The sequence below is a fragment of the Xylaria bambusicola genome (genome assembly GCF_022495145.1).
Source record: "Xylaria bambusicola strain CBS 139988 unplaced genomic scaffold F5B22scaffold_7, whole genome shotgun sequence".
NCBI lineage: Eukaryota > Fungi > Ascomycota > Sordariomycetes > Xylariales > Xylariaceae > Xylaria > Xylaria bambusicola.
The window spans coordinates 922,882-940,473 of record NW_025953560.1 but is presented as its reverse complement, the minus strand read 5'-3'; the positions used below and the strand labels follow the sequence as shown (position 1 = coordinate 940,473).

General features: G+C 49.5%; 5 protein-coding genes across 5 annotated transcripts; all 5 read left to right on the top strand.

Moving 5' to 3' along the window:
• Positions 1–870: 870 nt before the first annotated feature.
• F5B22DRAFT_513520 (phosphatase 2C-like domain-containing protein) lies at positions 871–3,205 on the top strand. Its single transcript, XM_047972561.1, has 7 exons — positions 871–1,096; positions 1,290–1,599; positions 1,664–1,737; positions 1,805–1,889; positions 1,952–2,158; positions 2,218–2,478; positions 2,534–3,205. The coding sequence occupies exons 1-7, from the start codon at positions 1,061–1,063 to the stop codon at positions 2,941–2,943; spliced, it is 1,383 nt and encodes a 460-aa protein (XP_047834027.1). The 5' UTR covers positions 871–1,060; the 3' UTR covers positions 2,944–3,205.
• Positions 3,206–3,654: 449 nt separating this feature from the next.
• F5B22DRAFT_513516 (uncharacterized protein) lies at positions 3,655–6,439 on the top strand. The gene has a single exon (XM_047972560.1). The coding sequence runs from the start codon at positions 3,757–3,759 to the stop codon at positions 6,043–6,045; it is 2,289 nt and encodes a 762-aa protein (XP_047834026.1). The 5' UTR covers positions 3,655–3,756; the 3' UTR covers positions 6,046–6,439.
• Positions 6,440–6,464: 25 nt separating this feature from the next.
• On the top strand, positions 6,465–9,321 carry F5B22DRAFT_594969 (cytosolic non-specific dipeptidase). The gene is made up of 2 exons (XM_047974096.1): positions 6,465–8,388; positions 8,455–9,321. The coding sequence occupies exons 1-2, from the start codon at positions 6,851–6,853 to the stop codon at positions 8,633–8,635; spliced, it is 1,719 nt and encodes a 572-aa protein (XP_047834025.1). The 5' UTR covers positions 6,465–6,850; the 3' UTR covers positions 8,636–9,321.
• Positions 9,322–9,577: 256 nt separating this feature from the next.
• On the top strand, positions 9,578–11,136 carry F5B22DRAFT_513393 (putative methyltransferase-domain-containing protein). Its single transcript, XM_047972559.1, has 3 exons — positions 9,578–10,121; positions 10,351–10,533; positions 10,775–11,136. The coding sequence occupies exons 1-3, from the start codon at positions 9,802–9,804 to the stop codon at positions 11,100–11,102; spliced, it is 831 nt and encodes a 276-aa protein (XP_047834024.1). The 5' UTR covers positions 9,578–9,801; the 3' UTR covers positions 11,103–11,136.
• Positions 11,137–15,763: 4,627 nt separating this feature from the next.
• Positions 15,764–16,938, top strand: F5B22DRAFT_513373 (uncharacterized protein). The gene has a single exon (XM_047972558.1). It carries the CDS (start codon positions 16,000–16,002, stop codon positions 16,876–16,878), a length of 879 nt encoding a protein of 292 aa, XP_047834023.1. The 5' UTR covers positions 15,764–15,999; the 3' UTR covers positions 16,879–16,938.
• Positions 16,939–17,592: the final 654 nt, after the last annotated feature.

Below are 17,592 nucleotides of genomic sequence, written 5' to 3'. Positions count from 1 at the left end.
AGGGGTGAGTGACACTCTCCAGACAGCTTATCGCTCAGCCCCGTCCTATGGTCTCGAGACCCTGTTAGGTAATTCACTTAGGTATCTGCCCCGCGGCACTCCCTCCCAAAGATACCTACGTCTAGCAGAGTCTAGGCATGCGTACTTCAGCGCTGCCTCTGGCCTGTTCGTCAGCCCCAGGTCCCTCCCTGTCCCAACAGTGCCCTCCGTGCAGACTCAGTGCAGACTCAATGCCTTTGATGCCTTGTACCCTGCATGTACCGCCACCTGCCCGGGCGTGTACTATGTAGGTAGAAGGTCTATTTTTTTTTCGTTCAAGTCATTTGGCATTTGCAGCTGCCCACATCTTTTTGCCCTGTACCCTTCCTTCGCAACCCCGCCTTCGTCCCCTTCGCCGTTCTCACCAGGTCCTCGCTCAACTGGCCGCAGCCCACCCGCCCCGGCCATATCACCACCATCCCATCAGTCAAGTGAACGCAGTTTCGTTCCTGTCCTTGTCCTGTCTGTTCTGTTCTGTTCTGTCCTGTCCGTCCGTCTGTCTGTCTTGCCCTGTCTCGCCTGTCTACCTACCCGAATCAACCTACCACTGCCTCTCACCTGGTCCGTTACCTGTGACTCCTTTGCTTTCGTTCTTCTCCCAGTAGTAAACAACACCGACACCAAATTGCTATTCTTTTAGTCGAGTCCTATTCTTTTCCAGTGCTGACCATCTTAACCCCAGTGTGGCCCTACTAGTTTCGTATAGTGGGCGCTTGACTGTCTGAGTCGATTACTGGCGCGATACGAACCGTCTCCTGTGCCTCTACCTTTCTTCACCATAACTTTCCTCTCCATCCATCACTCGCGCAATTCCCCAGTCTCCCAAATCACGCGCATAGGACCTGCTCAGGTAATTCCCGTCGGATCCTATAGTGCTTCACGAGTTATTCAGTGACGTCCACACCACCGACCACGACGATCACCCAACAACCATCAATCTACCCCTCCTTGAGCCATCGACGCCCATCTCGACTTACGACCATCTCGACCTCCATACTCGTTTGCAGCGTCTTCTATCGTCATGGGTCAAACCCTTTCAGAGCCCGTTGTCGAAAAGGTATAGACTCAACTTTTTAAGCTGTCCTGTATCAATTGCGTCGCTTTCATGTCTTGTTGCCGAATCTGGCCCCTGAGCGCGTGCCCAATGACCTCATGATATCCCTTATATAATTCCTGCTTTCCTACATTCCCTAGTACTGGATCGCCGACCTCCGCTCAGGCCGTTGCTAACCTACTTCTCATATAACTAGACTTCGGAGAAGGGTGAGGATGACAGGCTACTATACGGTGTCTCGGCCATGCAGGGGTGGCGTATCAGCATGGAGGATGCTCATTGCACTGTCCTCGATCTCCTGACTCCTGAAGGTGATGAGAAGAAAACACATGAGTCCCGATTATCGTTCTTTGGTGTCTTCGACGGCCATGGCGGAGACAAGGTTGCCCAGTTCGCTGGCAAGCGCATACCCGAAATTCTCCTCAAGCAGGATACCTTCAAGCAGGGTAACTATGAACAGTCACTCAAAGACTGCTTTCTTGCTACAGACCGGGCGATATTGAGCGGTATGAGCGCCCTAACCACCGTCCGCACTGTGCTGCATTAGTGACGTTGCTAACATGAATCCAGACCCTGCATACGAGGACGAAGTGTCTGGGTGCACTGCCTGCTGTGGATTAATTAGTGCTGACAAGATTTTTATTGTTCGTCACGACCCCCGGGTTTTAATCAGTAACCCAGTCCTGTGAATTTCTAACCAAGCTCTGATAGGCAAATGCTGGAGACTCGAGAAGTGTCTTGGGAGTTAAGGGCCGAGCCAAGCCGCTCTCCTTCGATCATAAGCCACAGAATGAAGGTTGGTCTTGCCTCTGCCTGTTGTGCAATAGTATGCTTATGCGACTGATTTCATCACTATAGGCGAAAAAGCTCGGATCACTGCTGCTGGCGGTTTTGTCGACTTCGGCCGAGTTAACGGCAACCTTGCCCTATCTCGTGCCATTGGAGATTTCGAGTTCAAAAAGGGCGCCGAGCTTGCGCCAGAGCAGCAGATAGTGACAGCCTACCCAGATGTGGTCATGCACGAGCTTGGCGACGATGACGAATTTTTGGTTATTGCATGTGACGGTGTGTGAAACCACCTTGCTCCGATGCAATACTATTTCATTGAGACTAACGCCTTGCAGGCATTTGGGATTGTCAGTCATCACAAGCCGTCATCGAGTTTGTGCGCAGAGGCATTGCCGCGAAGCAAGACTTAGACAAGATTTGTGAGAATATGATGGATAACTGTCTAGCCTCTAACTCCGAGACTGGTGGTGTGGGATGCGACAACATGACCATGGTCATCGTGGGTTTCTTAAGAGGCAAGACGAAGGAGGAATGGTATGAAGAGGTTGCTAGCCGAGTAGCTAAAGGCGACGGCCCCTGCGCCCCTCCCGAATACGGTATGCCATCTTAGAGCCCGGGTCTCCTGGAACGAACTGACTTGCGGTGCCTCAGCGGAATTCCGGGGACCTGGTGTTCATCACAATTATGATGATAGCGACAGTGGCTATGATGTCGACGTGGAAAATAAGACTAGGAATTTCGGTCTTGGTGGGTATAAGGGGCGCATCATATTCCTTGGGGACGGTACGGAGGTTCTCACAGACTCCGACGACGCCGAAATGTTCGACAACTCCGAAGAAGACAGAGACCTAGCCAGCCAGGTGTCTAAGAATAGCGCTGATGACAACGAGCCTCCTCCTAGGGCCCCTTCACCACCCCCTCGCGGAACGAAGAAGCAGCAGGAGTCACCCAAGACAGAAAATGAAGAATCGACAAACAAGGAAGCTGCGGGCACCGAAGCTGCCAAAGGCGGCTCGGAAGATACGAAGCAGCCTGAGATCTCGTCTGGGTCAAAAGACTGATCGAGCTATTGTGATAGCTCCTTGAGTGGGAGTTATAACTAGATTCGTTATAGCATGTCTTCAGCGCTTGGGGAGAGTTTCACCGAAAAAAAAGAACACATGCAGCCCTAAATCTTTAGACGTGTCAACACCAGTGCCAATGATGTGGTCTTAGTGGAATGCCAACGGAAGGGTATATGTGCGAAAAATGCCCAGGCGAAGGCGATAGTCTCCTTGGTTGACAATAAGTAGGGCCATGAGCATACAGTATCGGAGTGGGTTGGGCAAGCACGAATTTGGGAGCGAAGATACCCTGTTGTACCGTAGGGGCCTTTCTCCGGGCGAGCGGCGTAGATAGCTCGAGTCAAGCTCCCATAGCCCCTGATTTTGGGTCTTCACTTTCACTCACGAAGAACAATAGCTCGAGCTTCTTTTTATCAGTTTTTCTTAAGTCTGTGGGGGGTGTTTTGCATCAGCTGGAATAAATGCATACCAGTTTAACTGATGTGAAATGCACAGCCTATATATACATGGATATTGAACATTACCTGGGCCCGAGTTTCGCTTGTGTTACCATGATGAATCGGCTGTAGTTTGACTTGGTTGTTTCCATTCTTCGTGAAACAGGCAGAGCTTTCCTCAATGTTACGGACATTTGTGCGAGTAACAGCTCTAACCGTAAGCGGTTAAGCTCATAATTGACCCTCTCCCCAGATAAGGCTCTTATCGAGAACATGCAGATCCAAAGCACTCGGCAGTTAATCGAGCCTTGTCCTCTATTCAATCCAACTGGCGCTGTACAAACCCTCGATTGGCATGACGAAGTTATAGCCGATGTCCCTGGGAGTCAAATCACTATGGAGAGCCCAGTCTCGCCTTGGTGTCCAGGCGCTCTCCTTGGTTCCCAGGGTGTCTCGAAATTTGCGTCCCGGCAGCCTAATCCAACCTCGATGCCGGCTCTCATACTCTACCGACTCTCCTTCTCCAATGGCAGAGCTCGGAACGCCGATGGTTCGGAAAGTTGAGACTGGCAAGAAAATGGAGAAAGGTCCTCTGCAAGGGGAGGTGGGTAAGGGGCGATCAACTTCGAACCCCACGGCAGCAAGTCCCGGACGACTCTTCTTGCGGCGCAAGATAAAGACGCAACCCCTCAGTTCCCGTGTCAAGCCTATGATCACACCGATAATTCAATATCCGACCAAACATGCCATGAAGCGAAGCCTGGGTAAGCATGTTCTCAGCAAGAAAAGACAAGCTTTGCACGAATACTACCTCGAGGTCCTCGACAAGCCCCCTAATAACTGGCGCTCGACGCTAGATTTCATGATTCGGCATACACCAAAGGTCGGTGAGATATTAGATTTCAAGATAAAGATCGGGAAATCAGCCGCAGCACAAGCACGTGCGACTCTTTCCGACCTGGACACAAACCTTTGGCAAATGCAGCAGAGGCACAACTGCAATGTTCACATAGAATCGGGATTTTTCGAGGATGAGCCTCTTGTTCTCAACCTGTCAGGAAGTAGTGTCTCTATCCGAGGATTCTTGCTAGAGCTTGTTAGGAACACTGGTAAAATCTCGGTGGTCAAAGTTCTAGACCCGACGTTGGATATTTCATCGCTCACGTTTTGGGGTGACAACAGCGCTGAGGGCCAAGAGCGCATCAAACTAATTGGTCAAGGGGAAACTACAGCCGAAGATGAGCTCATGACAGTTTATGGCACTAAGAATGGTTTTATCGAGATGGCTAAACAACCAAAATATAAGTTATACGATTTAACCACACGTGCTGATGAGATTCCCCGGCCGGCTGCCTGGACCAGATTTTCTTTCGAGCAATACGTTGCCAAGCTGGTTCTAGGCCGGGTGCCCGCTCACTTACACCGATCCCTCTATCCGCTGGGCTCAGATCACCAGTCGACGGTAGTTCATCTCTTGACCAAGGTTTTCAGCTCGGAGGATTCGCGAGCCGCCATGTCAGTTACGGCGTTGAAGATGGCGCTCCAATTCATACATTCGCGGGGGCCAGTTTTCCGACCCGCGGCTCGCACTATTTCTATCCAGGCTGAGCAGCAGCATTTATCCCTAGATGCTGAGGTTTATCACACTTTTTTGGTGAGCGCGTCAAGGCGGGGTGACCTCCAAGGATTTAACAGTGTTATGAGAGCAATGCATAGGAAAGGGCACTACGTGCGCGCTCAAACCTGGATTGCGTTTCTACAAATGATCAAAGAGCCTCAGATCAAGCGTTATATTATGAAGAAAATGACAGGGCGAGGCCTGGGCAGCCTGCAGCCCGTTCTGGCAGAAATGGGCAGGCAAGAGGTGGTGCTCGAACTCGAATATTCGGCCAATACAGAGCTCAGCATCCAGCGTATGGTGGATGCGCAGGACTCGAAGTATGGACCATCTTGGTTGAATGCTATCACACTCAACAGGATCATCGATATACTTGGAGGTCGTGAAAATCTCGAGGCTTGCCACGAATTATTAGCCTTAATCAGTCGCGACCGACGAGTCCAAGCAGACCAGTGCACACTCAATACCATGATGGCGCACACTTTATCGATCCCGGGCAAGATTGCGCTCCTGTCGCGGTTGCCGGGGGTGCGCCCAGATGACACGACTTATCATAAGCTGTTCCAACCAGCCTGGAAGCAGCGACTTCCCAACATGCTCCGCGTAATTTGGCGATACGCCGTCTTCTCTGGCCGGGCGAATTCAAAAATGCGCCATAGACTTTCGGTGCTTATGCAGCACCAGCTAGAATGGAGCAAGCAACGTGCGTTCCTCAAGGAGTGTGAAGGTATCATCTTCGGCCGGAGAGAACTTGCCGCTTGCGGGATCGAAACTGGCGACGACGCCGGTGGGAAGGGTATAAGGCGCCTGGTGGATTTATACATAGAAGATGCAGGCGGACAGCTGCCACTCGTTCCACTGGGAACCAAACTCCAGGAGGCGTACGAGATGGACATGAAAATTCACAAACTGAAAAGGGAGGGTACCGACTTATCCGCCTCAGTTCAAGATAGCCTCACGGTGGAAATTCCTTTGGGCATGAAGGAGGTGTTAGGGCATACGGATAGTGGTAAGGCGTCTACGATGCGCCGCCAGTTGACGTGAAGTTGATTGTCACGTCCTTTGACGATATATATGTATATATGTTTAGACAAAAGAGCGCGAGGGCACACTTTGTATATTATGTAGCCATATGTATTAGGGGGTATGAAATGTTTGTATTGTAACTCTCCATCATGAAGACTAGATTGTACGTAGAATGGTCAATGATACTATACTGTGTTGTTCTGTTAAATACCCCCTTCACCCCCTCTACTCATGTTCCTTCTATGTCTCCTTTTATTACTAGAACTCCTGATATACCTTAGTAACTTGGCGTAGCAAACCCCGTCAAATATTATTCCGCGTACATGATAGAGATTAGGAAAACCGGCAATCCTCAACATACTTAATTTAGTAGATAGGCGGATGGAGATAGGTGACGAGTAGTACGAGCCTGTACTATCTGGCTACCTTCCGCAAAGGGCAGGCGTCGTCAGATGAGCTGTCGCCATAAGCCATCACTAGCCGTCCTGTAACTAGGCGCAATGGTGGAGCCTGTAGTGTATTTTTTTCGCCATGTGAACAGCAACCAAGCTCCTATCTCAGTGTTACTTCGCAACCTATTATCCAATAAGCTGTCAACCTCCATCGTCGCCGTAAGGTATCATATCCCGTATAGCACCATACCTCCTCCATCTCACCTCTACTACTATTACTATTACTACCTACAGTATTATCTCTAGGCTCAAGTGGGTAGGCAGGTCAGTACATGTAGGTCGGTAGGTGGCCGTATGTAGCTCAAGGACAGGTACCTCTTATCCGTTGCCCCTCACTTTACGCTGTACCTTCCCTTGCATATAATGCCCAAATGCCCCGCACTCTACTCACACGACTGCCTCACCACCAGCATCTTGCAACCTTAACATCATTCCCATCATTCCCATCATCATCATTACATCTAAGGGGAATCTCCAATCGGCATTTAAATCGAGTGTCTAATCGGTGTCTCGGTTCCTATTCTATCGTAGCCCGCCCTTCTCTAGTTTGTGGATATTCACAGCCAACTACTGGTAGACTTCCTCCTACGCTTTGCGCCGTTGGCTCGACCAGGAGAACTTATTTAACACCCGCCATCCAAGCCCACCAAGCACGCAAAATGGCCCCTCAACTCGACGGCTACTTCGCCGAGGTCGACAAGTTGTCCAACCACTTCATCGACCGTCTTGCGAAGGCTGTTGCCATCCCCTCCATCTCCTCCGATGCTAGCCGTCGTCCTGATGTCGTCCGCATGGGCGAGTTTCTGGCTGACGAACTAAAGAAGCTCGGAGCCAGCGTCGAGCTGCGACCCCTGGGCAAGCAGCCCGATAAGCCTGAACTCGACCTCCCGCCCGTCATTCTGGCTCGTTACGGTAGTGATAAGAACAAGCGGACAATCCTGGTATATGGTCACTACGATGTACAGCCCGCCGAGAAGAGCGATGGCTGGGCCACCGAACCCTTCGAATTGACCGTCGGCGAGGACGGCCGCATGTTTGGCCGTGGTAGTACCGATGACAAGGGCCCCGTCCTCGGCTGGTTGAACGCCATCGAGGCCCACCAGAAGGCTGGCGTCGACTTCCCCGTCAACTTGTTGATGTGCTTTGAGGGTATGGAGGAGTATGGATCTGAGGGTCTCGACGAGCTGATTGAGAAAGAAGGCAAGGGCTACTTTGCCGACGCTGATGCCGTCTGTATCAGCGACAATTACTGGCTTGGCACCGAGAAGCCATGCCTGACATATGGTCTCCGCGGCTGCAATTATTACAGTGTCGAGATCTCTGGTCCCGGTGCCGACTTGCATAGCGGTGTCTTCGGTGGCACCGCACAGGAGCCTATGACAGATTTGGTCCGTGTGCTGGGTAGCCTGGTCGATACTGATGGCAAGATCCAGATCCCCGGCATCTACGAGCAAGTAGCACCCGTGACAGAAGACGAGGAGAAGCTATACGACCCAATCGCATTCACAATGGAGACATTGCATGAATCGCTAGGTTCTACGACTACCATATATGATGATAAGAAGCGCACATTGATGGGCCGCTGGCGGTTCCCGTCACTAAGTGTCCATGGTGTGGAGGGCGCCTTCTCTGCTCCTGGTGCTAAGACTGTGATCCCTGCCAAGGTCATTGGCAAGTTCTCCATCCGCACTGTTCCCGACATGGAGATTGAGCAGACCAACGAGGCAGTCTACAGCTATGTCAAGGAGGTATTTGCGAAGCTCAAGTCCAAGAACACTCTAAAGGTATACGCCCAGCACACCGGCAAGTGGTGGAAAGCAAGCCCGCACCATTGGAACTTCCGCGCCGCTGGCAAGGCTACGGAACGTGTATGGGGCGTCCAGCCTGACTTCACCCGCGAAGGTGGAAGGTAAGCTATTAATACTTTTTTCCCCACTGAGGTAAAGGAGAATAAATACTAACTTGCTCTATCTAGTATCCCTGTCACCTTGACCTTCGAGCAGGCCACGGGCAAGAATGTTCTGTTGCTACCCATGGGTAGCTCAACAGACGGCGCGCATTCCATTAACGAGAAACTAGACAAGCGCAACTACATTGAAGGTATCAAGCTGCTAGGTGCTTACTTGCACTACGTCGCTGAGGAACCTCAAAATTAAGGGGTCTTTTTTTTGATACGATGGCGGGCTCTAAAAGGCTCTTCATATTTATCGCAAGATCTTTGTGTGAGGAGATCAAAAACATGTATGCATTTTGTGACAGACTCTTTGATGAAGTCTGCTGAATCTTGTTGGGCATGCTAAAATGATCTAAAAACAACACACACCTTCCTTTCCAAGTAGATTAGTTGTAATGCTGCTGAGTTAGGGCCTTGATATACCCAATACAAAAATTTCAAATCAGAGTTCGCAGCTGAAGATAAGCCTTTGGAAGTTGTGGGTAGACGTACTGAATTTACATGTTCGAGCTTCTGGGGCTGATTTTCTCAGCTCTCGCTCGGTGTATTATGTTAGAAGCATTGATATTTACTAACTCACAAAGATTTGGATGCATTATGTCCATAGTGACCAAGTGCTATTATCGGTACTATAGCTCTGATCCCGGATGGCACGGCAGAATGCGGTGGTTTTCCACTTAGCTAATACCAAACGCTCATGACCAAGGAATCGAGCCAGTCGCGCAGACAGCCAGCCAATGAGAGCACACGCTTTGACTACTACCATTCGCATTTGGAAAAGGGTTGGGCGGAATGGCCCTTGGCGAGTCCACTATTCCTGTTGCATGGAATATGTTGTGAGTAACTTATATAATAATACACATATGTCTCTATTTTCCCTCCCTTTTATAAACTGTTGGATGTTGATACAGCTGGATTGAATGAATGTGGATTCGTCTGACGAGTTACGATAAGGCACGGGGGAGAGGTAGATAAGAAGGGAGGGGCAGAGATGGCGGAAGGGGGGTTCTAGATTGCGAGGAAAGTGGGCTTTCCGGGACCCGGAGGAGATAGACTCCCAATGTTCTGTCTACCTACCCAACGACGACAGGTAGGAGATCTAGCAAATATAATTACATCTTGTAGATACACTCTATCTTAAAGACTTATAAGACCCGAGTTCAAAAAGAGAGTGGAAAGAAAGCATAGAAAGCAAAAAGATATACTGTTCGAGTCTTCTGGCGTTCGTGACGATATCATATCCACCTTACATCACATCACCATCGCCACCAACAATCACACCAACACTGATCACGAGTGAAGGACAACCCAAATATAAACACTCATAACTATAGCCAATCTTACCACATTCGTCAACCATAGAACTAAATGTCAAAGACTCTAGATATCAAAGAGCCGCTCGTCACAGAGATGGCAGTACCAGCCTCGGACTCCTCCTCCTCTGACTCGGAAGAAGGAGAGTTCTCGCCCCTAGCACTCGCCAAAAACAACGGCTTCACGCCGCTGCCGACGTACAAGGCGGCAGGAACCACCGAGACCGACTTCGACGGCTTGCTGCCAAAGGACAGGGTCCTGCGGCTCCACGAGGATCTGACGAACGGGTGTGGTGGACAGCTCTGGCCTGCTGGGATGACGCTTGCGAGGTACATGTTGAGATATCATGCGAAGAGCTTGGCGGGGAAGAGGATGTAAGTCTTACCCTTTCTCTTTTTTTTCTTTTTTTTGCTTTCTCTGTTTTGGATATATGTGGTGAGGAGAGAAGAGAAGAGAAGAGAAGCTCAGTATCTAGAAACAAGTTCCTGGGGTTGAAGATTCGTATCTCATGCGTATACCAATGCATTAAATAGATCCTTGAAAAAAAAAAAAAAAGAAAAAAAGAACATATGCTAACGGAAGACTCTTGTGGGGAAATAATAGATTAGAACTTGGTGCTGGTGGTGGTCTTGTTGGCCTCGCTGTTGCCCGTGGGTGTGATCTTGGAGGAGGAGAAAACTATCCGCCGCTATGTATCACGGATCAGACGGAGATGTTTTCCCTCATGAGGCATAATATTGCGCTCAATAAGCTCGAAGGTAAAGTCGAGGCTAAGCTGTTGAATTGGTGAGTGCTCAACCTTGCGTCTTTTCCACGACTACCCACCCCCTTTATTCCTTCGACATCAATTATCCCATTTAAACCCCGAGGTCTCGAGTTCCCATTTGCACATACGGGATACTCTACATGAGACGCACAATCCTCTCATACACATACTCAATTCGACAAGACTAAGACTTTCCCCGTCTCATCTATCGACTTCCTTACTAGTAAATCACTAACGAAGGGAATAATTGCCTCGGGACAGGGGTGAACCACTCCCCGCGGAAATCGTCTCGAACCCGCCAGACGTCATCCTAGCCGCGGACTGCGTGTACTTCGAGCCGGCCTTCCCGCTGCTGCAGACGACGCTCTCCGACCTCCTATCGCTGCGTCCCGAGGCCGTGATCTACTTCTGCTTCAAGAAGCGCCGTCGGGCAGACATGCAGTTCCTCAAGCAGGCGCGCAAGCGGTACCGCGTCGCCGAGGTCGAGGACGAGGAGAAGCCTGTCTGGAGTCGGCAGGGTTTGTTCATGTTCGCTATCACGGCGAAGGGGAAGGGGATGGTGGACGGGAAGATGCAGGGCGGGGAGTAAGGAGGGGGGTTGCGGAGAGAGATCGAATGAGGTTGTTGGAGAAGGGCACTTGGAGGTGCTGGTGACGTCAAGATACATTGCCTTGCCTTGCAGGTTCATGTCTAGGCAGAGAGAGAAAGAGAAAAAGAACATGTGCGTGTTCACTTACAGACAGACGGAAGACAACACGTCTATACATGAATGAGGCGTTCCGACATGATCTGTCTCCGTTGTGCGAGCGAGGCAGTCTTTCCCGAGCCCAACGCAAGTTACCTAGACAAGGCTGTGTGGCTTTGGCTGATAATTGATTGGGGGAACAGGGCTCGGCCATTGGAGTACGGCGTTTCTTGGGGACATTATATCTAGAACACTTGTTGGCGTAGGAGAGGAGTGATTGGCAACATGACGAGCTGGCTGGGCTGGAAATCATCGTGGCGCAGTACCAAGAGATAGACAGATATACGCATAGACTTACCTACTCCGCAAAAGCCTAGACAATATACATCGCACACCGGTCATGGAGAATAGCACAGAAGAAGCCACTGGAATGAAAAGAAGTGTGACGGAAGAAGCAAAAAAAGAGGCAGAGACATCGAGAGAGAAGTCGGTTACTCGTGCGTGCGTGTTCCGCGGATCGTACCTATGGTATTCCTATTGCCTCGATCGCAGGACTTACGTACATACCTACATATGCGAAGTTCGCACTGCTGTCCTCACGATTTGCCGTACGTCTGCCTCTACCTACCTACCTACCGACTATCTATCAATGGATTAATCACAAGAAGGATAGCGTCGCGCGAAGATTGCAGTATAAAGGTTGGCAATATATACATAGGTAGGTAGGTAGGCAGGTAGAGGCAGTTGGTATGTTGTGCGGCCCCGCGGGTAGGCAGTTCATATCGCCGTTTATGCATGCCATGCGCTGCAACTTTAACTGCTCGCCGGTTCGAGATGCCGCGGGATAATCAATTAGATTAAACATGGAGATGGGAGGTAGTGTAGGTAGGTAGGCAGGTAGGTAGCATCGATTGCGACGCGATGCGGCAATGCCCATGCTTTGGTATGCCCTTGTTGCAGCGGTAGGATCACCCTTCGTATTGTACACCTTCATAGGATACCTAGGTAGGTAGCTCAGCTGAGCATCTAGCTGGCTAACTACACGTAACTGACTGCTGGGTCAGCTCAGCTACCTATGTTCGCTCAGAGGTAGCTTGCCCATTTGTCGGCCTGTAGACTAACTAGGTGCCCATGTCGGATAGCGACAGCGCGGAGAAGAAAACGTGCAACGATGCCATTAATAATTCCCACACACTTTACCATACCATACTTCATGTACTGGACAACTATTCATGCTCCTCTCGTTAATTTCCGTTGCGTGCTGCAGATTCCCGTTTCTTACACTGCATATGCGATCGAGATGCCTACCGAGGTAGTAATATACGTAGGCACTGGGCAGGGACAAGGAAACGAGATAGCAATCTCTAATTTGGCGATATTACGGCCGCAATACGGTGTCATCTACTGGGTAAGTTCGCTATGGAGAAACAGTCATTTACCAATTTAGGGTTGGTAGGAGGTATATAGAAATTAGAAATTGTTAGCAGAGCTCGGACCTTGCGTGTGCTTGCTTGCTTCGCCCTCCTACTAAAAAAGAGTAATTTCGCTCGATCCTGATTGTTAGGTAAAAGCCGTGACGGGAACCCTTGAATAACCGACACAGTTTCTCGCGCATCACCTTTTAATATTCGCGCGCCATGCTAAACCTACTATAGTAATTGTTGGGGCAGTACGTACTGATACCCCTACAATAGTCCTTGGCATACCTAATCTAGCCCTTTTCGAAGTATAACCCTTGTATCTCCTAGTAGGACCTATAATAGCCATTAGAAAAAAAAACACGTACCTAACGGGTGTTATCTTTAACTTCGAAGGTTAGTTAAATAGGTGGTAGAAGGGGTAATTTCGTATTAAGATCAATAAGCAAGTTACTTTTTTAAGGCAGGTTGAAAAATATATCATAAGGCACTTTTAAAAGGGAACATTTTTACTAGCAAATATAATAATAAGCTATTCGTTATAAAAGTTTTAAATTTAAGAGATTAAAGGGTATAGGTACTTATTGAGTGATGATATAAAAAATGACTGTTTTTATAATCGCTGTTAAGGGTATGTCTGCAACTAACCCTAACTTGTATGGGAAACCAGGGGGGTTGCAGATAGAGACCCGATAATTGCTATGGTAGGTTTAGCGTGGCGCGCGAGTATTAAAAGATGATGCGCGAGAAACTGTGTCGTTGAATAACCTGGCAAGACAATGATGATCAGCCTCTACACTTCCCAGGTAGGCTGTCCAATATGTTTGTAGTTAGGTAGGTATTACATAGTATACCTATGTAGTATTGTATTGTACTCCGATCGGTTTCCGGCGCGAACAAGTAGGTAGTGTAAAGATCAGGTTGTAGGTTGTGTACACATGGCACCGCAGCCGTGGTCAGCGACGTGGCCGGTTGTCGAGTCGTCTGAACTTCCCGACCGTGTTTTACATTCTGCGGGAGCAGAGATCATCGGACTGTCTGACGAAGCGCATGTCACAACAGGTGGTTCATGAATTGCATCCTGTATCCCGGACTTGTTATCTAATGAGAACACTAAACAAAGTTGCCTTCACTCCCTTGCTTTTTTGGTGCCTCGCTGTTTCTCCATAACAGTAGGTAATGAGTAAGCCGACCGAACGAAGCTTGTTGTTTCAGCTTAGTATTGTGGAAATCTCGGAGTGCCGCCCGTATCACGCCGATCAGCAAGACAGCAAGACAGCTCAGAGACTAATCGGTAGTTGAACCAATGAGCAAGTCATATCCGCACAGCGTGATGCGCGTTGGTCAGCTCTTAGGTCTTAGGTCTTGGGTCTTGGGGGCGGTGCTGCGCTGGCTGAGAGAGTCGAGAGTGAAAAATGAAAAGTCTTCTTCTGTTGCCCACCCCGACCCCTGCATAGGAGGGTCGGGACTGGACCAGGATCGCCAGGAACGGGAATGCGTGTTGCGTTTCCTGGGCCAAAGGCCATCCCTGCTGATGGGACGGAAATGAGCCATGATTGGCCAGGTGTGCTGACAGGCGGATCGGTGCCTTGCATTAGCTGCACAGGCTCATCCAAGGAAGGGAAAAAAACGACGACTGGACAGACACTGGAGAAAGGAGGGGGAGAAGAGGCAGCCTGTTCCGACCCCATCAATGACCCGTCTTGTAATTAGCTGAGTTCCTCTCTTTTGTCGTCTGCCTAGGGCTGGTAAAAGCTGAACATGATTTCTGATGACCGTCTCTTACTTACTGTATTGTTGGTCCCTTTGTTGTTTGATTACTTACTTGTAGGTAGACTGTAGTGTATACTTATGTCCATACCACAACGAACGAACAGTCGGTTTAGCCAGAGGTCCGGCCAAGTGGTAGGACAGTAGTGTATAGTAGAGCAGATGGCGAAATGGACTCCACGTTAGATACCACTTTGTTGTTGTGTAACTGTATGATGTGCGCCATCAATTAATGTCTGTCATTCTATTACCTAAATGGCTTACGATCCACTTCAGCACCTCTTGGGATACCTACCTACCACACTAAAGTGAAGAGGCGAAAAAAGGGAAAAGAAAAAAAAAATTGCTCGAGATGCGGAGGCTGACGACGACCTGTCCTGGTAGTGTAGGTAGCTCTGTGGTAGGACTCTCGAGACTCTCGAGGACAGTCTCAAGACCCATGGACATGCTGTAGTGTACAGTAGTAGGTCCATAGAGCTTATAGAGAATGCAGTAGTGAGAGTCCGATTGACGCTATTCCGACACGGTCTCGATAGTGCCTTGATTTTCATTCTCGCTCGTTCGATTTCTCGCGGGCCGGGGCCGTCGTTCCCTTGCGCTGTTTTCCTTCTTCCACACTTTCGTTCTCTCTTTCTTTCTTTCTTTCTTTCTCTCCTGGTGCCACTGTGGCTTGCACAGACTGGACACCATAATAGGTACCTACCTGGTACATACTAATTAGGTATGTAGGCATGTATGGAAGTAGTGTACAAGATACTTCCCACACCATGTATTGGTGTACCTGCATTTCAATGTCACTGTAGCATCTGTTGGTGTGGTGGTGTGGTGCAGAACAGGTACATTCTACCACCTTGACTGTCTTAAGATGGGTCCGTTATACATATTTGCATAGTATTTATGTAGGTACATACTCTGTATAACAGGTCCAATTCAAGGCGTGTCTACTATGTAGTAGGTATGTATCTACACAGTCGACACGACGGTGCCTTGTCTCTCCTCTTCTCCCCCCCGGTCTTCTCCTCCTTCCGATCTCCTCCCAGCCCGACCAACACGTGTATTACACACACTCCCAGCCCCAAAGCCCCAGTCCTAGGGCTTGCTAGAGACATCCTCCCCCTGTCGGTTGTTTCTCCCCGCTAGCAGGGCTACCGTAGGCTCTGGTAATAAAGCAGCCGGCGCTAGACCTTCCTTTCATTCCTCTCTCTCTTTTCTCTCTCTCACCTCACACCTTTTGGTTCTCTGTCTCCATACATTCTTTCAGCCTGAGCAGTGCTCACCCGTATACATTCATTTTCGTCGACGACAAGCTGCTCGCCACCCTCCTTCGTGAAATTCGAACAAGCCACGTGCAATTTCGAGGCCATATTGCAGTGCAATCGTAGCGCAATCCTCGTCCTCGATCTCGACAAACAACACACTTGTCTGTTATCAACCAAAGACAAAGACGACAGCGGCTCTCAGTCCTTTCTGACTCTGTTTCAAACAAGATACCCCCTGGCTGGACCTCTCGCATCTGCCCACAAGCGCAGAACAAACGTTCAAACACAATTCCACCTCCCAAGAACCAATAGAGCATTCTGATATATATCGTATTACCTCGACCATCACTCATCATGAAGTCTGTATCTGTTGCTGCTGCTGCTGCCCTTCTGGCTGGCATATCCAGTGCTCAACCTCACGGCCACCATGGGCACAACCACCTCCACGCCAAGCGCGACCTCGTCACTGAGTGGGAAACTGTCTGGGAGACTGTGACCGTTGTTGTTGACGAGAGCACCACTGAGACCCTCTACCCAGCCCATACCACTGAGTCTGGCGCACCAGGCGAGTTCTATGAGACTCCTAGCACCACCACCAGCACCCCTGAGCCTACGCCCACCGTTGAGACTTCCACATCTTCGCAGGCACCACCGCCGCCACCCCCGACCACGGAGGCGACCACTTCAACTTCCACTCCGCCACCGCCCCCTCCGGCTCCCACGACCACCTCTACCCCTGAGCCTGCACCTCAGCCGGAGCCTGAGACATCGACCTATGTGGTTCCTACCCAAGCAGAAACTACCACTGTTAATACCCCGGCCCCAGTAGACACCCCTGCGCCGGATTCTGGTTCCAGCAACAGCGGTGCTGACGGATTCGGCTCCTCTGGCTTGGACACCAAGGACTACTCGGGAGACATCACCTACTACGATCTGGGTCTAGGTGCTTGCGGCTATGATGACGGTAGCAACAGTGAGAATATTGTTGCTATTTCCCACCTTGACTGGTACGCCCGAGGCCCCGGTACCAGCCTCGGTATCGACATGCCTAACCACGTCTGGTGCAACAAGATGATCACCATCACCGCCAATGGCAAGTCGACCACCGCCAAGGTCCACGACATCTGCCCTAGCTGCGCATCTGGTTCCATTGATGTCTCTAGGGGTACCTTCATGGATCTGTTCGGAAGTCTCGAGGCTGGTCGCACGGAAGCATCTTGGACTTTCAACTAAAGCCCCTATCCGTCAGTTAACAGGTCCTAGGCTAGGTCTTTTGCCTAAGCTATGAAGCACGAAATGGCAGTTTTCAGATTTCAAAACTGCTTTGTTGCTAATGATGACGAATCTTCTTTTTATGTGCCATGGTCAATTGGCCAAGTGGAAGCAAGCGAGTGAGCGAGCCATTTGAAAGAATGCACTATATTTTGATATATTCTTGACTGGATCTGGAGATCTACGAGTGCGCACAAATAAACAGGCGTTGGGTATACGGAAAGGATTATATACAACTCCGCTGGGAATATGGAGGAAAAGTGATAAAAAGGGACCAAGACATTTGTTGCCATGTCCCTAGACTAGTCAGCACGTGGTCTCCCTACTTTTTGAGTTTCACTATTTTCCTCCAGGCCACGCAACCTGTGAGCTTGTTTGCAAGGATCCCATGTCTTGACAGTTATGATAGACTTCTTTTTTGATTCTGTGTACATACTATATCTATTCAATCCACATTGTTGGTCAAGAATTAGTACAATGCGTAGATGCGTATCTACCCATTTGTGAAAAAGAGAAAGGTTGATAGATTAGGAATGAATAGACGGGGAATATTACAAGCATGATCGTTGCTATGGCTTAGATTATCATTCGGACGCACTACATACCTAAGGTTAGATATGTAAGCCGAACAATGTATTCTATATGTGTACTAGGATAACAAACCATACCATAGAT

Bases quoted from the DNA above. Each gene is read 5' to 3' on its own strand.
- F5B22DRAFT_513520 (XM_047972561.1), top strand. From the start codon at position 1,061: ATGGGTCAAACCCTTTCAGAGCCCGTTGTCGAAAAG. The intron at 1,738-1,804 runs GTTCGTCACGAC...AAGCTCTGATAG, and splicing joins GTGCTGACAAGATTTTTATT to GCAAATGCTGGAGACTCGAG. The intron at 2,159-2,217 runs GTGTGTGAAACC...AACGCCTTGCAG, and splicing joins TTTGGTTATTGCATGTGACG to GCATTTGGGATTGTCAGTCA.
- F5B22DRAFT_513516 (XM_047972560.1), top strand. From the start codon at position 3,757: ATGTCCCTGGGAGTCAAATCACTATGGAGAGCCCAGTCTCGCCTTGGT.
- F5B22DRAFT_594969 (XM_047974096.1), top strand. From the start codon at position 6,851: ATGCCCCGCACTCTACTCACACGACTGCCTCACCACCAGCATCTTGCA. The intron at 8,389-8,454 runs GTAAGCTATTAA...TGCTCTATCTAG, and splicing joins TTCACCCGCGAAGGTGGAAG to TATCCCTGTCACCTTGACCT.
- F5B22DRAFT_513393 (XM_047972559.1), top strand. From the start codon at position 9,802: ATGTCAAAGACTCTAGATATCAAAGAGCCGCTCGTCACAGAGATGGCA. The intron at 10,122-10,350 runs GTAAGTCTTACC...GGGAAATAATAG, and splicing joins AGCTTGGCGGGGAAGAGGAT to ATTAGAACTTGGTGCTGGTG. The intron at 10,534-10,774 runs GTGAGTGCTCAA...GCCTCGGGACAG, and splicing joins GAGGCTAAGCTGTTGAATTG to GGGTGAACCACTCCCCGCGG.
- F5B22DRAFT_513373 (XM_047972558.1), top strand. From the start codon at position 16,000: ATGAAGTCTGTATCTGTTGCTGCTGCTGCTGCCCTTCTGGCTGGCATA.